The sequence below is a fragment of the Myotis davidii genome, unplaced genomic scaffold (assembly GCF_000327345.1).
Source record: "Myotis davidii unplaced genomic scaffold, ASM32734v1 scaffold93, whole genome shotgun sequence".
NCBI classification, from domain to species: Eukaryota; Metazoa; Chordata; class Mammalia; order Chiroptera; family Vespertilionidae; genus Myotis; species Myotis davidii.
This window is the reverse complement of record NW_006292095.1, coordinates 9,045,276-9,066,266: the sequence shown is the minus strand read 5'-3', so window position 1 is coordinate 9,066,266 and position 20,991 is coordinate 9,045,276. Positions and strand designations below refer to the sequence as shown.

Here is a 20,991-nt window from a genome sequence, read left to right as displayed (position 1 = left end):
ACATTTGCTATATATCTTGAGGGTAAAATAAACAAACAGAAATTCTCTCTAAGTTGTGCTGCCTTGTGCTGTGAACTTAACTTATGGTTGTGAATATTCATGAAAATATTCAAATGTATTTGTTTAAGGTAACTAATACATATATCGCTCTAGTCGACATTATGAAAGACCATCCATTTATACAACATTAGAATAGTCACTATACAGGTAATTTTCCTTTGGATTTTTCTTCTTTCTGTTATTCAAACACACAGAGTAGTTTAACATTATTGCCATTTATTCACACAAGTAAAATTCTATCTGAAGTACCCATATCTTTAAGACATTTGCACATAGTTTTCTCTCCCCCCTTTAGTTGAGTTTCCATATTGATACATTCATTCAACAGTACTTACTGTGTGCCACACATGTCTTAGGTAGTAGAGATATAGTGATGGAAACAGACACAATTCTTGCCCTTATGGAACTTGCATTCTGGCGGTGAGTTTATCACACGTTTCATACATAACAAAGCACACCGTATAGGAAATACTGGTAATTCAGAAATACTGCCACTTTCCTCCATCCTTTGCTCATAATTCTAGTAATTCCTAAATAGGCAATGGATGGAATCAAACAATGAGAAATAATATGTTTACTATGTAAAATGGCATAGTTATAAACCTTTCTCACTTTTTCATAAAACTATTTTGAATTGAAACTCTCAAGGACACATCACTTTATATATATTTTTACTTATATATATTTTTATTTGTGTTGTGAAGTTTCTTGGGATGCCGTATTGCATCAGCAACATCAATCACTTCAGAGTTCATAATTAATCATTGTCAGAGATTTAATGCCACGTGACCTACTGAGATTTTGTAGAAGAAAGGGCAGCCTACCCATAAAAAAGTCTCATTATTTTAGTGCAGTCCACTCGTAAAACTAGTCATATAGAACATGTTTTCCTTTTAAAATTAAATGTGGGAGAAGCTGAAGCTATGATGCATATCCAGTTAATTTTTATTATTGAGTTGGAATTCACTTAACATAAAATTAACCATCTTAATGTTAACAATTTATTCCGTTTATCACCATTGTCGTGCATCCACCATCTCCATCTAGTTCCAAAACATGCCCAGTATAATTTTAAAAGAAAAGTGACTTGTAAAGTTAAAAATAAAATAAACAGTGGCTGCTAATAACCAATAATTTTACTTATGGGGAATGAGAAATTAATAGGTTCTCCCAAAGTAAAGTAGACTCTTTATAACTATCAGATTTAATAAAAATACCTTCCTACATAAAATTCCCACATTCTCATCTTTGAGATCATTTACTGTAGCTTGTGCTACAAGGGATCTGAACTCATAAAGAACACAATGTGCAAGAATAAACTGATCATCTTGGTACAAAATGAGAGCACAGACCCACAGTCAATATCAAATATTTAAAAGAGCGTCTCACAAGATAATTCTTAAAATTAAGTCTAATTGTCTTCTCTGAGTACGTTTTCACTGAGTAAGAATAAGGTATAATCAGAGTCTTGACTAATCCTCAAAGTGGGGAGAAAAATACCTGCCCACTAAGGTGAAATGAGTTTTATCTCGCCCGTTTAGAATTATGAATAATGTAGAACGTCAAAGACCACGTTGATTAGGTTTATCCTCAGAAAGCTTTTCTGTTTAGCAGATGAGAGAAGAATTATAGGAAAAACAGTTAAATTTTGGTTTATTCCCAATTTTTCGTCCACTGGAAAGATCTTTGGTGACTGAGTTAAGCATAGTTTGGGTAACCGAGTTTCACTAAAACAAGATACATTCATGGAAGGCTTATTTTGGATCAATCAGAAAAATTTTATAAGGATGCACCTGAACTGGACATTAAAATATCTGAAGAAATGGAGGGGATTATAAAAGGTATTTTAAATAGGCAGATGGTATGAAAAATGTCTGCCAATTTATTAGAAGTGGCATAATCTGTATAATTCAATCTCTGTGAAAAATAAAACCAAACATGATGTATTGAATAAATAGCATAGCTCTAGTTTGGGACAACTAGGTATTGATAGACCTGGCCTTCAAAGAATTATATTCTTCAGTCCTATATACAAGACATAATTAAATAATAACATCAACTGTGAAGATATGCCCCAGTAATGGCAATGTTAGGACATGCTGGGTCTGTGGCTTGGAAGCAAGAAGGTCTCCAGGAAGGAGCTGAGAGTTGAGCTGGAGGTTAGTTTTCAGATGGGTGGGAAGAGGCAAACGGATCCATTTGTGTACTCCGTTCTCTCTCTCTCTCTCTCTCTCTCTCTCTCTCTCTCTCTCTCTCTCCCTCTCTCTCATAGGAAGCAGCACATTTTTAAGGTTACCTTTAGGTCCTGAAGGTTTCTTGTGAAATCATGATTTCATAATTCATTAGCAAATAAATTGTTGTAAGTTATACATAGTCATCTCCAAAGATTGTCATCCCAAAATAAAATTACTGCTGTCATTGTGGTATTAGATACCCCAAATTAAATTCTACTTTTTCAGCCATAAAATTTAGGAGCAAGGATAAACTTCTTCAGGGATAAATATTTCCAGAGTGAAATAGCCAAAATACCGGGGGGAAAAATCAAAAGAGAAAAGAATTTGGGTAATGGTCAAAAGCAAAATGGCATTTATCATCCTCTTTCATCTACTGGAGCTATGCTAAATACTTCTGATAATAGATACATAAAATTAATGCAGAACCGAAGAACCTAGTTTGAATTGAGGTAGCAGAGGAATTTGAGTATCTTTATCTGATGATATAATAGAATTTTTTCTTCAGTGAAGCTGGCTTAGAAAGAAGCTGGAATATTATGTAAGTGGATCAGAAATAGTGTGTTTTGAAAAGTCAAATCCCTTTCTGTATTACTTTGTCTGCTCTTGACCTGGATTGACTTACTAATATTTACTTCCTTAGCTTCTGTGGTGGATTATTTGATTCTTTGTCCCTCATCCATAAAGATGTATTAGTCCCATCCTTGAATCTCAGGTGGCACTGCGACTGCTTAGCCAGTAGGATGCAGTGGAAATAACCTGTGCCGATTCCAGATCGAGACTTTAGAAGGCTGGGCAGCTTGCACTTCCTCCCTCTAGGAATGCTTCCTCTCAGAACCCAGCTGCCACACTGTGAGCAGCCCAGCCACTTAGAGAGGCCACATGTTGGTGCACCATCTGCCAATCCCAGCTGGGCTCCCCGCTGACATCTGGCATCAGCTGCCAGTTGTGTGTGAGCATCTTCAATGTGTCAGCCCAATTGTATCTCCAGCTGTTTCAGCCCCAGCTGCCATCAAATGGAGCAGAAGAACCACTCAGCTGAACCCAGTAAACCTGCAGACTAGTGAGAGAATATACAATGGGCATTACTTTTCGATATTTCAGGGCAGTTTGTTTCATAGCAATATAGAAATGAAATAGCTTTCCAAAGAAAATCCTCGAACTGGGACTGCAGAAGAGTTCATTTCATTTAAACTATAAATAGATAATATTTAAATAGCCTGTACTTAATCCTTACAATGTCTGAAAATCAGCAGGCAAGATTTTAGGGGGCTATCATTGTGGAAACTAGGTGCTTTTAAGTTTGTTTATTAACTACATTAAGGTAATGGCTATTTCAGTGTTTCACTTTCTGGTTTGCTTATTCTCCCACTGAAGTGATAGGTAAGCAATACATAATCACATGTGTTCTTTTTATTAAAAAAGAGATGCAATATTTTTTTCATCAGAAATAGCATGAGTCAGCCTTTTGCTCAGATCTTGATCCTGTAGCTTAAATAGCTCTGTGTCCACAGCCAAGTGACCTAAGCTGCCTCAGTCTGTTAATAGGTACTGTACAGGATTTGTGATGACAAAAAAACAATGTATGTTAAGAACCAGGCAGAGTTCCTGGCACAAACATAGAGCTCAATAAATGTAACTTTTGTTATGAAGGAGGTAGGAATGTGGTTTTTAAAAGGTAGTAAAAATGTGTCTCTTGTTCATTTTTAAGGGGCCATTGAAATAGGGGTGAAGTCTAAAGAGTTAAATTGATATCTCTTTGCATTTCTTCCTACAAACAGGCATGTTTTAGCTGAAGGAAATTCTGATCACATATATACACTACCCTTCCTCACATCATTATTGCTCAAGAGTGTTTTTAAAGGGTTAAAGGCAACTTCTGGCTCCTATTCTCAAGGACAGAACTCATGGAGAATTCCTTTTATTCTTTACCAGCTGTCCTACTCCCTTTCCTCTGCTACAATCACCTTCCATTTTGGTGGGAAACACCTTTGTAGGATGCAGGCTTTCCACAAGCTGATCTGAGCTTCAAGGTGCTACAGGGGTCCGGTCCATGTACACATGCCACAGCCTAAGTTGTATAATCCAGGAGGAAGGACAACTGTGCCAGCCCACAGGGCTGTCTGTTTTGTCCTAGCTTTTGTATAATACGTTGTTTTCCTTTGTTAAGTGCTGGGTGTCTTTGATAGGACAGCTAGTGCTTATTAATATCTCTGTCTGCTAAGTATGTTTGATCCTAATGGTTAAGGAGAGGTGAGTAGTTGTTATTTGGGCAAGTTAAGGACCACTTTTCTTAATTATTCTTGATATCTTTCTTCCCTGTCCGACTTGGGCTACCTGAAGCCCATTTTGGTCTTTGAAATTTAGATGACCTTGTCTGTGGATGAAATGCCAATCTATTATACTTGAGAGACATATTGGTTGGAGGTAGAATTGAGGAGTTAAGTGCCACATATTTAGCCTGAGTGCTATTTAAAGGAATAATAAATTACCCTAACTTAGCATAAGCAATTCATTGCTTGTATTGGTTTTGAATATTTACATGAATATTGATAATTAAAATCTTAATACCTCTCAGTTTGAATACTGTAAATGCTTCAGTATAGATTTTCTATGAAGTGAAATTTCATGTCCATTGCTAGAATCCTTAAGAAAATTCTCACTATTTTAAAATCTAATAGTTAAAGCTAGAAACTAAGCATACAAATTATTTTAAGACACCAGTTACTGGGATATAAGTGCAGATTATGCACAAGTGAACTTTAGGATAACTCATTTTGCTCATAAGCTTGTCATAGTCACAATCACTGTTATTTAAATTGGTTCGGGCATTTGTTGTGGTTGTTAGCTATAGTACTGCAAACGCATTTTAAGATTTTATTATTCTTCTAACTATGTATAATTATGGGCTCATTTGAACGAAATTATAATATTCTAATTCCATGCCCACTTAAAGCTGAAAAATAATCCAAAGCAGTGAAGATTGCACTACACAAAATTGAATGTGCTTTAAGCGGATTTTCTTAGGACTCGAGCCTCAAATTTTATTGCTCCTGAGACTCATGATCGTTATATAATATAGATTTAAAGAGCATTTTTGAGTCTCCTGTTGACATAGGTGAGCAAAATGCTTCCTTGGAAACCATTCTATGTCCATTCACAGCAAAGCGTGGGTTAAAGGACCAGAGGCATACAGTGTGCGCTGATGTGCAATGATCGGCAAGTTCAGGGGAGCCTGTCTCTGTTAAGGACAGTGCATTTCTTTTGGTCTTTTAACGACTGCTGTTTTAAAAGGGGGAAAAAATCAGCATTGAAACGATCTGAGGTAGAGCTACTGAAACCTAACCCCAAAAGGCACGCTCTCACAAAAAACTCTCCTTAGTTCTTGCAGTGCAGTTATGGCCGTGGACATGTGGTATACATTACCTTGCCCAGGGAATTCAAACCTCCGCAGTGTGGAGTCACCGTGAAGGCTAATTTCAAAATGAAGTGGTAGCCTTTGCTCCCTGGGTAGCTCTGTTACTGACCAGTGTTTCTTATTAGCTTGACATTAGTCTAGGGCTGCTGTGGGTGGGACAGGGAAATGGAAATTTAAAGGGGACCAGAGTTAGGATATATGTTTATAAACCTCCCCCGCCCAGCAGCCCCCTCCTCCAGCACACACTCAGCACTTCACACTGGGCATTACAAAGTCTCACACAATCTCCATGCAAAGGGCTGGAGGCAGAGCTGTCCATGGTTAGCAAAAACTTCCTAACGGTTGGTTGAAAATCCGGTAATAACAGTCCTCTTGGTGAACAAAACTTAGCGGGCTGCGGAAGGAACGCGAGCTCTCAGCAGCAGGCAGGAGAAATTGCTGTTGCAAAGCTTACCTCTCTGGGGAGGAATCAGATATCAGACTTTGCCAAGCCTCAGGTCCAACCCATAAGGTCCCACCTACAGCCCCCACCCTATCCCAGCTTTGTTAGATTGCTAGCATCGATCGCTGGCTTTTCTCTGACCCAACCGTGGGTGAAGGAAAGAGCCAGCAAGACTGAAAGCAAACAAGGCGGGGGGTGGAAGACTGGGGCGGCTTTTGCAGAGAGAACAAGAGAGAAAGACAAGGGGTGGGGGCCATGGGGACCAAGCTTAACGGGTGCCTGCCTGCTTCTCTTTGATTTGATGGCCTTTATTCCTTCTAATTGGATAACATAGGAAGTCACTGGCAGTCCTGTGTTGCTGGGGATCCTGATTTCCCTCAGCCCAGCCAGCAGCTCCGGAGTGCGGCTAGAGGACGGTGGGGGCTGGGAGAGGAGGGAGGAAAAAGAAAGAGACGGAGAGAGGGAGAGGACGTCTTTGAAAGAGGAGGGGAAAGGAAGAGCAAGAGACTATGAAGAAAGGGAGAGCCGCAGGGGAAGAAAGTGAATGAGCGCTCAAGAAGCACAAAGAAGAGTGGTTGGGGGTGAGGGCGGAGGCAGGGCGGGGAGGGGAGTCACCGCCCCTCCTGGCCGCACTCTTCCCTTCGGGTCCCTCTGCGATGATGCTGCTTGCAGTGATGCTCCGAGGGCAGGCACCTGCTGCTCTGTAATGATTCAGCCCCGCTCCGCCGTCGCATTAACACTACAGGATGCTGTTGCTACTGTCACTGCTGCCTCTCCTGCCGCCGCCGCTGCTGCTGCCGCCGCCGCCGCCAGCGCTGGTCCTGCTTTTGCTCCTACTTCTCCTGCATGACAGTTGTTTTCTCCATCTAAGCAGATACCAGCTTCAGATGCTCGAGGTGAGGAACATGCCTTTCAGTTTGGGCTACTGGTTTACTTAATCGACCCGCCCTCAGTCAGCCGGGTTTCTATTTTGGCCCCTGTCCTCTGGACCAGCCGGGATGGTTTGGAGAAGCATTTAAAAGAACTGCCAAAGTGGCCCCCAAACAGCGGTCAAGAATTACAATATACTTTTATTTGGTAGTTGCTAGAGGCTTTCCCCCCTCTCCTTCCTGCCTCCTGAACTCCTCTTGCTTGTGATAATGGCCTTGGACTTGGACAACTTATCGATTTCCCCCTGTAAGATGCTGTCTCATTTGGTTGGGGGGGGCTCTGCATGGTAATGGACCGTGAGAGAGGCCAGGCCTTCTGGAGGTGAGCCGATGGAGATCTATTCCCCAGACATGTCTGAGGGGGCCCCCGAGAGGTCCTCCAGCCCCTCCACGCAGCTGAGTGCAGACCCGTCTCTGGATGGGCTTCCGGCAGCAGAAGTCATGCCAGAGACCCAGACTGAAGATGGGAGAAGCTCCGGCCTCGTGGGCCTGGCGGTGCCCTGCTGCGTCTGCCTGGAAGCCGAGCGCCTGAGAGGTTGTCTCAACTCGGAGAAGATCTGCATTGTCCCCATTCTGGCTTGCCTGGTCAGCCTCTGCCTCTGCATTGCCGGCCTCAAGTGGGTCTTTGTGGACAAGATATTTGAGTATGACTCCCCCACGCACCTTGACCCTGGGGGGTTAGGCCAGGACCCTATTATTTCTCTGGATCCAACTGCTGCCTCAGCGGTGTGGGTAGCATCTGAGGCACACACTTCACCTGTCTCTAGGGCTCAGTCTGAAACTGAGGTTCAAGTTACACTGCAAGTTGACAATGCTCTTGTGTCCTCTGAACCTTCCGCGGTACCCACCCCGAAGAATCGTGTTTTTGCTTTTTCTTTCTTGCCATCCACTGCACCGTCTTTCCCTCCCCCCACTCGGAACCCCGAGGTGAGAACACCCAAGTCAGCAACTCAGCCACAAACAACAGAAACTAATCTCCAAACTGCTCCTAAACTTTGTAAGTAGAGAGAGAGATGATGGTGAATAAAGGCCAGGGGGTGGGCTCAAGGTCCAACAAAGTGTTCTCCAGAGCATGTAGCTGTTTTCTTTTCTTCTTGTGCTCTCATTGCATGGTTCCGTTTAAGCCTATCATGTGACTGGGATGCTTCGGGTGGCGGTGAAGAGATGAGTAAAAAGATCTTGCAAACTGCTGGCATGAATCAGGGCTCTAGCAGCAACTCCTTCTAGCTGGTTTGTTAAATCTGGGGCGGGGGACCCGAACTTCAGCATCTTCAAGTCATGCTTGAATATAACTTAAATTCAATTTATTTCTAACATTTTTCGAAATTAAAATATCAGATCATCATTTATTCATGTAAGTGTAACTTCCATAAAGCAGTGAGTATGATTTTGTGTCTTTCTTTTCCCCATATCATCTTCCCGTTACCTCTCTTCATCTTTCGGTTCCCCTCTGCCTTTCAGCAATCCCCATCCCCATCTCTTCTTCCTAACCACCTCTCCCCCTGTGTGTATTTCCGGATACTGCATCAAGTCTTTATACATTTACAGTGCTCATCTCTCACTGCCATTAGATGATTGGTGTTCTGCCCAGATTGTTGTTTTGGTTACTGGGCACTTATTAGGGGCAGCCTTATTCTATTCAAGACACAATACAATCCTGCATGAAAGGATTTTCCCAGATTGCTCTTGTCTTCTGTAATCAAATGTTTAAGTAGCGTCTGTGGTGGTCATTAAAAAGTACAAGGCTCGTTAGTAAGGTACATCGTTGTTTGTCAGGCGTGTGTCATTTGCTTGTCAGGTAGCAGCAGCCCAGCTTAATAACCTGGGAGTGAGGGAGCCCACGCTTTTAAAACAATACAGAACAGTATGCTGCTGTCTGCCCTGGCTCGTCGCAATGCTCTCTAATGGAAAGTTGACAGGGATGAAACCATGACTAGTCAGAATGTTGTAAACATCAATAGAAAATGGAAGAGTTTTCTATTGCTTTTTAAAAATGTTTCTAATTTACTTTTGTTTATCTCCTATCACTGTTTTCCATTGATGAGTATGTCCTTAGTAGAAAAATTTAAAAGATCAAAGAACTTGGTTCTTAGTAACATATGTGAAATCTCTTAGAGTTAAAGGTGAGTTGAGGATAAGGATTCGGTGATGAAATACTCCTCCTTTTGTTTCCCTCTCGTTAGTAATAAAGAATAAAGAGTATCTCTTCCAGAGCCTGTGTGTTATAGAAACACAGGAGAACTTGATTTCTGCTTGTGATTCAAGACTGTTTCTTACACACCAGTTTCAGTGGCAAAGGTGTCAAGAGAGAGAGAGAGAGAGAGAAAAAGAGAGAGAGAGAGAGAGAGAGAGAGAGAGAGAGAGAGCGCTTGTTTTTCAGGTGTAATTAGGGAAGAAGCCTCTTTCTGCAGACACTGCTTTGTATCTTTATCAAATCCCTGAAGCATCATTAAAGGTCTGACAGACATCACTGCATTCGCCGCCTCTTCCCACCTGGCAAAGTGACCGGGAAATAATACCCAGATGAAATGACAGGCTATAAAAAGCAAGTACAGATCCTGCAAGGAGAAGCAAAATTCACCGAGAGGACAAGGTTACTCCTTTGTCTTTAGCGTTTTAAACTTGTCTTTAATGAAAATGGGGCCGGATAGGTTTACTGGTCCAGTAAAGGAATAGGAAGCCTTGGGAAAAACTTGTCAGCTAAATTCTGTAATGTTGTCATTGGAAGAAAACAAGCAAACAAAGAGAAACATCCAGCACATTTTCCTGATCTAGGACCTATCAAAAAGTATCTGGTGACTTTATGAGAAATTAATGTTTAAGGTAAATTCTTCTGTTAAATGTTTTAATACATTATATATCCCATATAGTTTCTTTGAAAAATTTCTTTTGCAAGCCAGGGCATTGATTTTCTGGCATTTGCATTGAGTGGGAGAGATTTACTGCTGCCTAAAAGCATCACAGTGACCAGTGCCGGCCCGATGCACAGCTGCAGCCCTCGGAAGTGCAATGGAAATAAGCCTGGAAAAGCAGTCTGGGAAGTAGTTTTCTCCTGGAAAGTTAGCAATGGACCGTTGGTGAACACTGTGCATCCGATAGGGTTTTCTGTGTGGGAAACTCTGTGTTAATTTCTTTCTAGTAGTGCCTAAAAACAAATTATTAGTATCTCCAAAATCGTGAGTCTTTTTTTGTTAAAGGCTGGTCCTTAAAGCTTTGTTTGCAGACCCTCATAAGTGGTCATGTTTGCTGTTTAAATACTTGTAACCATCAACTAAAGCGAAGCAAAGGGGGAAAAAAGGCTTGGAACTGAATTTTGTCCTTTTGTAATCTCTTTCATCTTTTTTTTCTTTTCATCTAAGGAAGTATTGCTTAGTCACAGAAAGAACAAGAGCTTTCGTTTCATCATACATGCTTCTGACATGAACTAAGCATCATCATGTATATTTTAAAATGACATTCTCGTATCCGAATCATGCTCGTCATTGGTTTCAAGAGTTTCTCCCTCTTCTATCTGTCTCAGCATATTCAGCACATTATGCTCAGAGCTGTAACCTTCAAGGTCATAGTCTGTTGAGGGCTAATTGATTCTTCTTTATCCTGGAGCCTGAGAAAGGGGAGGAGAGACAATCCTAGTAATTGTGTCTGCTGTGTTATTTCCCAAACCAATTTACCCATTAGTATTAGGGTTTTATTCTAGAAATACTAGAATTACTCCCTTCCTCCCTGATTTCTTTAAAATAAAACATCCTTAATCTTCATTATAATAAAAGGCAAAATATAGCATTTTAAATTGCCTATAGATATAGTGGCTATGCCAGCTTTCTTAAAATGGGTATTTCTTTCATAAGGTAATATAATTTCAAGTTGTCACCATATTAATCTATGCATATAATATATATCTTAAGGATTCTAATATAAGGCTGGAAAATACATATACTTCTGTATTTTCTCTGTGTAATTAGTGGCTTTTCACTACCACATTCATTATATCACAATGATAAGTTAATTTTTTTTTTATTTTTTTAGCAAGTCACATAACACTTGAACCATTCATTTGTAGGGTTATTTTTCCTGGGCTTTAAAATTTTTTCCTGCCCTCTAGAAAAAACTGATTGGAAGATTGCAAACTTAAGATTACTAAAAAAGAGCTGATTAATTAAAGTACAACCAGGAAACTCTGGTCCTGAAAAAAATGTATTTCTCCTTGGGGCAGCCTACTTGACAACAGACTCTTGGATACAAGCATTTAGTGGTATTTTCATCTTAGGCCAAATTTGTTTTGCTTTGTCTTAAATCTTTGTATTGGGTGGCATGGCAAACCGCTGTGACCTCAGTGACATTATGAATCGTTACTGTCTGCAGAGCTCAACATGATTCATTCAATTTATCAAAGGATTTCTTCCCTTCAATTTAAAAATGGTCTTCATTTTTAGCCCAAAAGATTCTTCTAGATCCTTGCAACTGTTCTTGTTGGTATTTCAGAATGGTGTTCTCAAATAACTTTTCTCCACTTTGACCATACTTATTTTAAGCCTCAGGACAATAAAAACTAGAAGAAACTGAAAGATCCTCCATTGGACACAAATTATTTTATAAATTTACTGAGGAGGCAATCCAGACTCTGAAAGAGTTCATGAAATTCTTTTACTAGAATTCACAAACTCTGAAAGGTTTGGTGACATCCAAAGAGTAGAGAGCAGATCAGTGACCTATCTCCTATCCTCTTTTTCCCTGTTATAGAGAGTTAGACCTAGAAACTCACTCTGGTATCTGAGCTACAGTTAGGGAGCACTTCGAGTGGGACCACTGGTCAAGCGTGTATAGTTCATACTATTAAAATTCAGTGTTCTTTTTGCCTTCTTATACAAAGGCAAAAAGAACACTGAATTTTATTTATTGGGCTTATACAATTTTCAATAGAGGTGGTCTTTTCCCCCTTTTAATCTGACCAGCCATACAATGTTCAGCTTGCTTTTGAAACCATCTTGGGCTGTCTAGGCTCAGCTCTTCCCTGCCATGTTGCAGATGGTCAAGTGGCTCACCTCTATCTGCACAGCCCACTTCGTTTCCGTTTAGATCAGTTTTCCCCCTTTATCTACCTTCCCACCCTCTCAATTTTATCTTAAATATCTCTTATTTTTCTAATTAGGCCATTTTGGCTTTGTGTATCAGTATTTCATTGCATTCTAAGATATCAAAGCATCTTCACCTGTCTTTTCTCTCAGATAACTTTATTGCCTTTTAGTACCGAAGAGTATTTACACATATTGCAAAGATACAAACAAAAAAAATGTCTCCAGCCACTGAACAGTGTACTATTTTATTAATGGTACAATAAATTCAAACTTTTGTTCCTCTTCTTTATCTCTCCCAGTTCTTTTTCTTAGTATGCTTCATGCCAGTTTCTCTGCTGACTCCTTTACATGTTTGTGCAAATCAGCATTTCTGCATTCCCAGAAAAGCATTATGCCCCAAATCACACGTCTTTGTTCGTTCTTGCTTACCTTTCTCTTTTAATAACAACTCAGAGTATCATTTTAAAGCATGAAGGAAGAGATAATTTGTAAATTGAGAAATGGAGGCATAAGAAGTTATGACTTGTCTAAAAAGTTAGAAGCCCCCAAGGATTCGGATTATAGCTCTTGTCCACTGAATCTATTGGACTTTCTATTAAACCGTAAACTATACCATGTCTACTTTTATGTTCGTGTTTCCATTTTTTTTATTTTTGCATATGTTAGTGATTCTCTTCTATTATTTCCTCTCTTTTTTTTCATCCAATGAGTATGTATTTATTACCTTCTATGAGCCAAGCACGGTTTGAGATTGGTTATATGGCAATGAAAAACAGTCAAAGTCCTTGTCCTCAAAGAGCTTGTGTTCTAATGGATTTTAAGAATTTAGTTGCACAATTCAATTTGAATTAATTTTTAATCCCTAAACATATACTTTCTGAATTCAGCATTTCTTCTCCTTATCTTAATTTTATTCATATTTTGACCACCACCTCTGTTTCTCCCCTAGTATGTTCCTCTTCTAGTATTGTTGAATACTGAAGACTTGCCAGCAATGTCCTACATCTTAAAGTGACACGAGTCCCAACTCTGCTCCCAAGTTGGGTAACTTTGGGTGATTCATGTTTGGACTATGCGGCACTGTTTAAACAAACCATTGGAGTGGTTGGAAAAGCAATATCTGTCTGGTTCTTTAAGAACACTTTCTTAAGTGGAAAATATGTACATAACTTTATTAGAATGTAAAAAAAATTTAAGATTATTTTTAAGATTCTAAAAAGCCAATAGGTGTAAATATTTTTGTTTTCATTTTTCAGTCATATTCTCTATTTATTCTTTTGGCTTACAGAACAAGAATATTAAAATACTCCCAAGGAATTTTTAGTTCCACTGTCCAGAGAAAGTCTTGATTCTGCCATTAAGTTATTTAGTTCTGAATAAAGACTTGGGTTGCTATATTATTCACATGAGAAGTGATTGGATAGAAATAAAGTTAATCCTCATCATTGGGATAACAGAAAGGAATTCATATAATTTAGATGTAGTGCCTGGGAAGACTTGGGCTGGAAAGATCATGTATTCTTCTTGATATGAATAAAAATTATGTTCATTTAACGCTTCTCATTGTTTCAAACTAGGATTTCCAGACCCCAAAAGAAGGCATTAAGCTGTTTTCAGCACTTCACAAAACCCGTGGAAATAACAATTTACATAGAATAATTTTACATGAGTCAGATTAAACATAGAAGTTATTTTAATTTTGTTAAATATACATATAATATCCTAAATAAAAGGGGAAATTATAATTAATTAATAAAATTGGATAAATAGCCTGGCCAGCATTGGCTCAGTGGTTGAGCGTTGACCTATGAACCAGGAGGCCACGGTTCAATTACCAGTCATGGCGGGAGGCAGCCAATCAATGATTCTCTCTCATCAATATTTAATTGGGTAAATAAAATTATTTAAAGTATAAAGGAAAAGGTTGTTTATCAATAAGTTTAAAAACAAAAACAAAACTCTAGCTCATGTCTAATTGATAGAAGCTTTTAAAAAGTAAAAAAAAAGTTATATAAGTAGAGAATAATTGTATCTCAAATATATACTGGAGATTCTGTTACAATTAAATGGAAATATTGGTCACAATTCTACAAAAAGAAAAAAAGCAATGCTCTTCTAGATATAGGCACTTATAAGGGGCTTTGGTATTTTTGTTGTGCATCTTATGACTTTCCTTGCATAGAGGTGTAGTTTGTTAGAGCTTGTAAATTATAAACACGTACAGTAATCAGCATAATTATATTTATTTACTCTTTAGCATAGTAGAACTAGAAATGTATGAAAACTTTTGTGCTTTGGTCATCTTGATTGTTACTAATTCAAGTATAATAAACTCACTGAAGAAATTGAACTCTGAATCAATATTGGAGCAATAATGCAGTCACTTCTAAGAGGAAAAATATTGATAACAACAATCTAGGGCAAATTTTACCTGGGTACAGTCTTTCCTGACTGTGCACTGGAAATAAGCTGCTAGACCCAATAAAACTTCATGAAATACAATAGAAATCGTCCTAAGTTAAAGTATTTTTTATCAAAATATGGTATGACAAGATGAGCCTTGCTATACTATAATTTTCAGTGATATGCACTTGAGTATTTGAATTGCCTTTCTTGGGGTGCTTTCATACCAGTGAAGGGGAAATTTATTAACTATTTTTAGCAAAAGTTAGTACAGAATTTAATACTCATGTAATCATCTAATAAAAAGTCTCCTCTATAACTCATTTTCTTTTAAAAACTCATAATTTAAAATTAAAACAAGAATTCACACTTTTATACAGGGTGTCCCAAAAAATGTATACACACGCTGAATAATTATTAATTACTAGAGACTTGGTGCATGAAATTTGTGCACTGGGTGGCGTTTCCCTAACCCAGCCTGCACCCTCTTCAATCTGGGAACCCTCGGGGGATGCCTGACTGCCGGTTGCAACACTGAAGACAATGATAGTTGCCCCTAAAAAGAAAAGGTAATTTATAGGCAAACAAATGTACTAGTACTACGATGCTCAAGTCTTAACTTTGGTATCTATGTTGGTTGCAGATACTGATATAATTTTATTTATACAGTTTTCCTCCCTTCTCCTTCTCTTTATTACTTTCTTACTTGCTATCCCACAGTAACTTTTCTTCATTAGGCTGCTATTTTCTACCCCACCATCACTTCTTCTCCAGTGATGTTGCAGCACATTACTCCTCTGTTCTGTTCTGTTCTGAAGCCAGTGTCCTGGAGCATCAGAGGTTATGGAGCAGATGGATGGCCCCAACCTATAGTTTCTCACCAGATGGGTTGGGGGAAGAGTGAGCGAGGCCTTAACCGCAGACTTGACCACGATTAGCCTGATGATGTTCAATGTTGCTTCTTCCTTTGCTAAGTAACAGGAAGTATTTGTTTTATGAAGTATGTTTGTGTCATGCAATAAAAGCTCCATAAATAGATGGAATGATCTAAGGACAGTGGAGCTAAACTCTTGTTAGCATTTGTTGTAATCCCTTGGTGGAGCTTCCTGGGTCGTAATTGCTTGCTCTTCTGGGAGCAAAAGGGATCAGTATCCATTGATTATTGCATGATGTTAAGTATTGCCTATGAAGCAAATCTTAAGAATGATCAGTGGCAGTATTCAGTGTTGCAACGCTGATCCCTCTTTAATTCTTAAAACAAGCTGGATTTTTACAAATTTTTTTCCATCCCACAACTCATGACTTTTCAAAAAGAGGAGAAGAACAATATCATGTGTTCTGGGAAGACTTTGGTTTACATAGAAAACAAAAACATTGCACAAAATAATCACTTCAGTCTTTTTATCTTTCGACTTTAGTGACAAAGGGAGATATTTAAAGTAACCCTTGCCCAGGAAGTTCAGTTTCATATTCCTGTGAATTTTAGTTTATCTGCACTGTGGAAGCTGAGGTACATATAGCCAAATAGCCTATATATCCCCCACCTATTCAGAAAACTATACATAAAAACATTGGTATCAGTGTAATAAATCTTTGGCTTCTCAAAATCCTTGGACAATTAATTGTTCTAGATTACTGAGTTTTCTAAGTCAGCTTGAAACTTTAATTTTGTTAATTTTTTATTGAATTCTTTTAGCAGTCAGTGCTACTTGCTAAATGGGACTTATTGAAAATAGAATCTTCATAACGTTGACTACTGTGATATCTTAAGGACATAGTGGATTATAATTTTATTGAATACTGTGGTCTCGTTAAGATGTATTAAGTTATTAGAAATTCTAATCCCAGACCCATATATTTTAAATGTATGCTGGGTTATTGCATAATCACAATTAGATTTTCAGAACTTTAGACATCATAGAGACAATTTAAACCTAATATTTTCTTTTAGCACAGAGAAACAGGCTCAAAGATGATAAATTTCTTGCCAGAGTCCACATAGAACCAGAAAATTTTTATGATGTAGATAGATATTACCTGCTTTCAGCTATGAAGTTACTTTGCAAGCAGTATATATCAATGAAACTGTTTTTACATTTCTTTCAATTTACAGTTCTTATATCCAATGGGGTTTGTAAATCAAGTTTTAAGTAGGTTAAACATTTATATAAAAGATAAAGTGTCTCTGAGTAAAGTTCTTTCCTTGAGAAAATGCCCAAGTTTTGGTGACATACATTTTGCTTATTAAACCTGACTTTTCCTGTGTTTTGGATCAGCAGAGTTCAGGATGAGATGTGAACGAAGATGAAGAGTAAGAGTAACCACTTGGTTCTCTTTGTGCTTAGATTTAGAGGGCCTGAGTCTAGTTTCCAGATGTTTCATTTGTTCATTGTTAATCCTTACATGTAGAATGGGTTTGGTAAATCTCTAGACTTGATCAGAGTATCTATCTAATAGGACATTATTTTTGAACATAGGAACTCTACAAAATTAGTCAATGTGCTCTATTGAATCTGTTGCATAATTGATTTGGGAAATCTTATGACTCACAAAATGGAAATTATTTTTATTTCATTTTCATTTCTGGAGTTCACCTTAACTCCTTACTCTGTCATAAAATGGAGTGCAGGTTGACAATGAACTTCCCTTACCTGTTGAAGAACAACTGCAAAGCTTTGGATTCATAATGCTAGCAATTTTGTGAAGCAGAAATCAACTCGTTTATCCAGACGTAGTCCAAAAATTAATGTGATAATTGGTGCTGTCCTTGATGAGATAGTAGTGATTATGAAGTATCTACATTTTATTAAATAGGATCACAGCAGAACATTAACATTTTAAAGATTTAGGAGCTTTTATAGATATGCAGGTCAAAATATTTTTCTTTACTCCTGAGGAAACCAAGATACAGAAATGTGAAGTGATTGGGCCTTATGTCTTTTCATAGTTAGTAGGAAACAAAGACTGGTCTGAAAAATGCGGATGCCACCTCATTTTGTACCTTTTCAGTATCCCGTGCTACCTTACATTAAATAATTGTGTATAGCTGGAAGAACTTCATTTATCCCATCTTTCTATATTCTTTATTGAGTGCCTGTTCAGTGCACTTTGTTCCAGAAGTTTATCTCTAAAAGCAGAAACAGACAAAAGGATAAAGTAAATAATGAACTATTTTAGAAAGTGTTTAGCTGTATAGGGAAAATAGCTGGTATAAGCTGGTCAACGTGCGGAGGGAGAAGGATGGTGATTCTAAATAGAATGATTAGCATAGGCTGCATCAAGAAGGGAACAGTTAATGGAAGACTTGAAAAATGGTACTTAGTTCAGTTTAGGGATGAAGAACACAAGGTGGGCATTGAAAGATTATATGTATAATTCTGTTGGAATTCTGGTGGATGTAAGTATTTCAGGTTAAAGGAAAGGCATTACTAGTAAATAGGCATGTTAGGCACAAAGTGAGTAGACCAGTTTGATTGGCATGAAGGAATTGGTTGAAAGCATACTTTTATTAAGGATGTATTGGTTGCTCGATGTTTTACACGTGTTATTCAATCTTTAAATACACACATAAAAAAACATGAGCTAGCACTATTATTGTCTTTCCTTTAGAAGAAATTAATGGAACAGAAAAAACTTGATGGTTCAAACATTAAAATAAGAAGAAGAATGATGATGATGATAATCATAATCTGAATGGTGCAAGAGAGTGGGAAGAAGCCCATAGGTATGAGAGACTATGAAAAAAAAAATTCCACAGGACTAATTGAATGTAGGAAAGGAAGGAAGGAAATGATTTTGCACACATTAGTAATTTAATGATTGTTAAATTAATGTATTTCTGAATGACAAGAACATGCATTTATTTAATGTGTATTTTTTGTGTCTTACTAAGTCTATATATACTTCGTAATGTACAGACAGTAAATTTATCACAGGAAGTGACTCATGTTCCAATTTCCAGGAAGCAGTCATTAATTTTTCCTGATGGACCCTCTTAATTAAATAATATTAATTGTCCTTCCCCTGGTATAATATAAAAATTAAAATAGATAGAATACAGAATTTAAGGGCATTTTTAATTTACTTTTTATTCACATTAATCATTGTTGCTGATGAATCAAAGTCCTTTGCTGATATATATCTTCTTAAATAAGCACCAGTAACTTATGTAGTGAGATTTATTTTGATATGGCAATTACTTACAAAATTACTTACTGAATTTTAGTTAGTCCATTCTACTCACAATCTGTGTGTAGTAGAGAGCATACTTCTTAGCTTTTTTGAATTCTTTGATGTTAGTGATGCTATGTTTGAATTCTCGGCTTGTGATTATATAATTATAGCCAAAAACAAGTAGAAAAGATTATTTTTACAAAAATCATTGTTAATTTTTTTCATGAAACATTCAAACAAAGCTAAATATTTATTAAATTCATCAAGTTGGTTCATTCAGTTGATTCAAAATATGAACTCTGAAGTACCACCATTGATACAAGATTTCGGCAAACTATTAATAATAACATTCTCAATTTGTGGCTCTTTCATCTGTGTAATTTTAGTGATATATGTGCTATGTTCTAGGGAAAGGAATATTTTAGGATGAAGGAGGCAATCAATATGTTGTACGTTTGCTCAGTTTTTCAAAGCTGGTAAATGGAAACAGGCAATATAATTTATATACTCACACTGTTCACAGAATAAACCTTTGATACTGGAGTTGGATCAACTATAGCATGGCTACAGGTATAAATGGTTAATGCTAGGAATGTTTCTTATTTAGTTGTTTATGTAAGGCAGTGATTCCTAAGTTAATATTATCAAGCAAGTTATTATTTTTAGAATCAGAGTAAAAATAAGTATAATAAAAATACTTCTAGTGATTAAAACATTGCTTAAAAAGAAAAGGCTTGAGCAAGAAGTTGAGTATACTACTAGTATTTTATGGGATTAGAATATTTAATATTTTCTATTAAAACATCCATTCCCATTTGAATTAGAATTTACTCAGTGATGTAAGAATTCCACTTTTTTATTCCTTCTTGCCTGATGTCTGAGCTTGATCTTGTATTTCTTGAAAGGGAACTTCTCAGTTCTTTTGCTTTTGCACCAGAATTCCCCAGTGTCCAAAGCAGTAGTCTAATTTCAACATTTTAGCTTAGAAATTAGTATTTAATGCTACTTACTCCCCCTTTATGCATATTGAATATGTAAACTTTTGTAAAATTGTGGGTACCCTGTTCTAGAAAGACTTCAAAATCACAGGTGAACAGGGACTGACTGTTCTTTTTTAAAAAATATATTTTATTGATTTTTTACAGAGAGGAAGGGAGAGGGATAGAGAGTAGAAACATCGATCAGCTGCCTCCTGCACACCCCCTACTGGGGATGTGCCCACAACCAAGGTTCATGCCCTTGACCGGAATTGAAACTGGGACCCTTCAGTCCGCAGGCCGATGCTCTATCCACTGAGCCAAACCGGTTAGGGTGACTGTTTGTTCTTTGCATTACAAAGTCTGCCCTCCGTGCCCTGTTTGGAGGAGAAGAAATGGAAATCACCAGTCATCCCAGTGAAAATCCTCTCGGTAACACTATAGGAGAGGATTCCGTTTAGATCTATTGACTTTCACCCTTGGTTTTCAAACTTGCAAATAGAAGCAATATTTTCACGGAAAAAAAAATGAGAGCCTGGTTTCCTGTCCATATTGTATCACTTCCACTTTGGCTTTGAACAAACCGACTGCAGGAGAAGCTCTGGAAATGCCACCCAAAATTTAGGTGGTTATTCCTCAGTTCAGTTATCACCTAGGGGATAAAGATCAAAACAGTGGTATTTGGGCTTTTTTTTTTTAAATTAATTTAGTCAAATTTGTAAAAGCTGGAACTTCCTAGGGAAACATACTCATAAATGAAATTTCCTATTACACATTAAAACAGTCCCTGCTTCCAACAGTACTGTGGATTTGTGAAGATGCAGTAAGTACTTGGCTATAGGATGCTGTTAACTACAGTAAGAGAGACTGACTTCTTTCTTCTTTCCTTAACCTGTTCGGTCATTTATAAGATTTTCTCTCATCTTTAATCATTAACGCCAACTGATCGACTTTGATGACCGACACATTAGACTATTTTAAACTGGTTATCAGTTCTGACGTGCATTTGTCTCCGACTTTTTTATAAAAAGAGCCTCATGATATGTTCCCACAGATGATGACGATGCTGAGGAGGAAGTAGAAACTGCTATGCTGCAACTTTAAAATGCAGGATCTTGCTTGGTTGAGGACCACATTTCCCTTCCTCAACTGTTCAATCCCTGGGAAGAGTCCCAGCCAGGATTTCCTGTTAAGTTTTATTGTGCTTTGTGTTGTCAACAGAGTGTGTTCTCCATCGGAGCTGATGGAAATAATCTAGTTTCTGTCTCTGATGGCTCTCAATC

At 37.8% G+C, this 20,991-nt stretch overlaps 1 protein-coding gene across 11 annotated transcripts in view; it reads left to right on the top strand.

Annotated features, from left to right (window-relative positions):
* NRG1 (neuregulin 1) overlaps nt 1-20,991 on the top strand; it is a 1,008,204-nt gene that overhangs the window by 885,594 nt on the left and 101,619 nt on the right. For 7 of the 11 annotated variants that reach the window (XM_006765604.2, XM_006765602.2, XM_006765603.2 and 4 more), the window contains exon 1: nt 7,054-8,077. The exons of 3 other annotated variants lie outside the window; for them this stretch is intronic. In XM_006765604.2, the coding sequence (XP_006765667.1) occupies nt 7,411-8,077 (667 nt within the window). In that variant the 5' untranslated portion in view covers nt 7,054-7,410. Of the gene's footprint in view, nt 1-6,242; nt 8,078-20,991 lie in introns of those variants that run through there. One more of the 11 variants, XM_006765610.2, reaches the window with a different exon arrangement.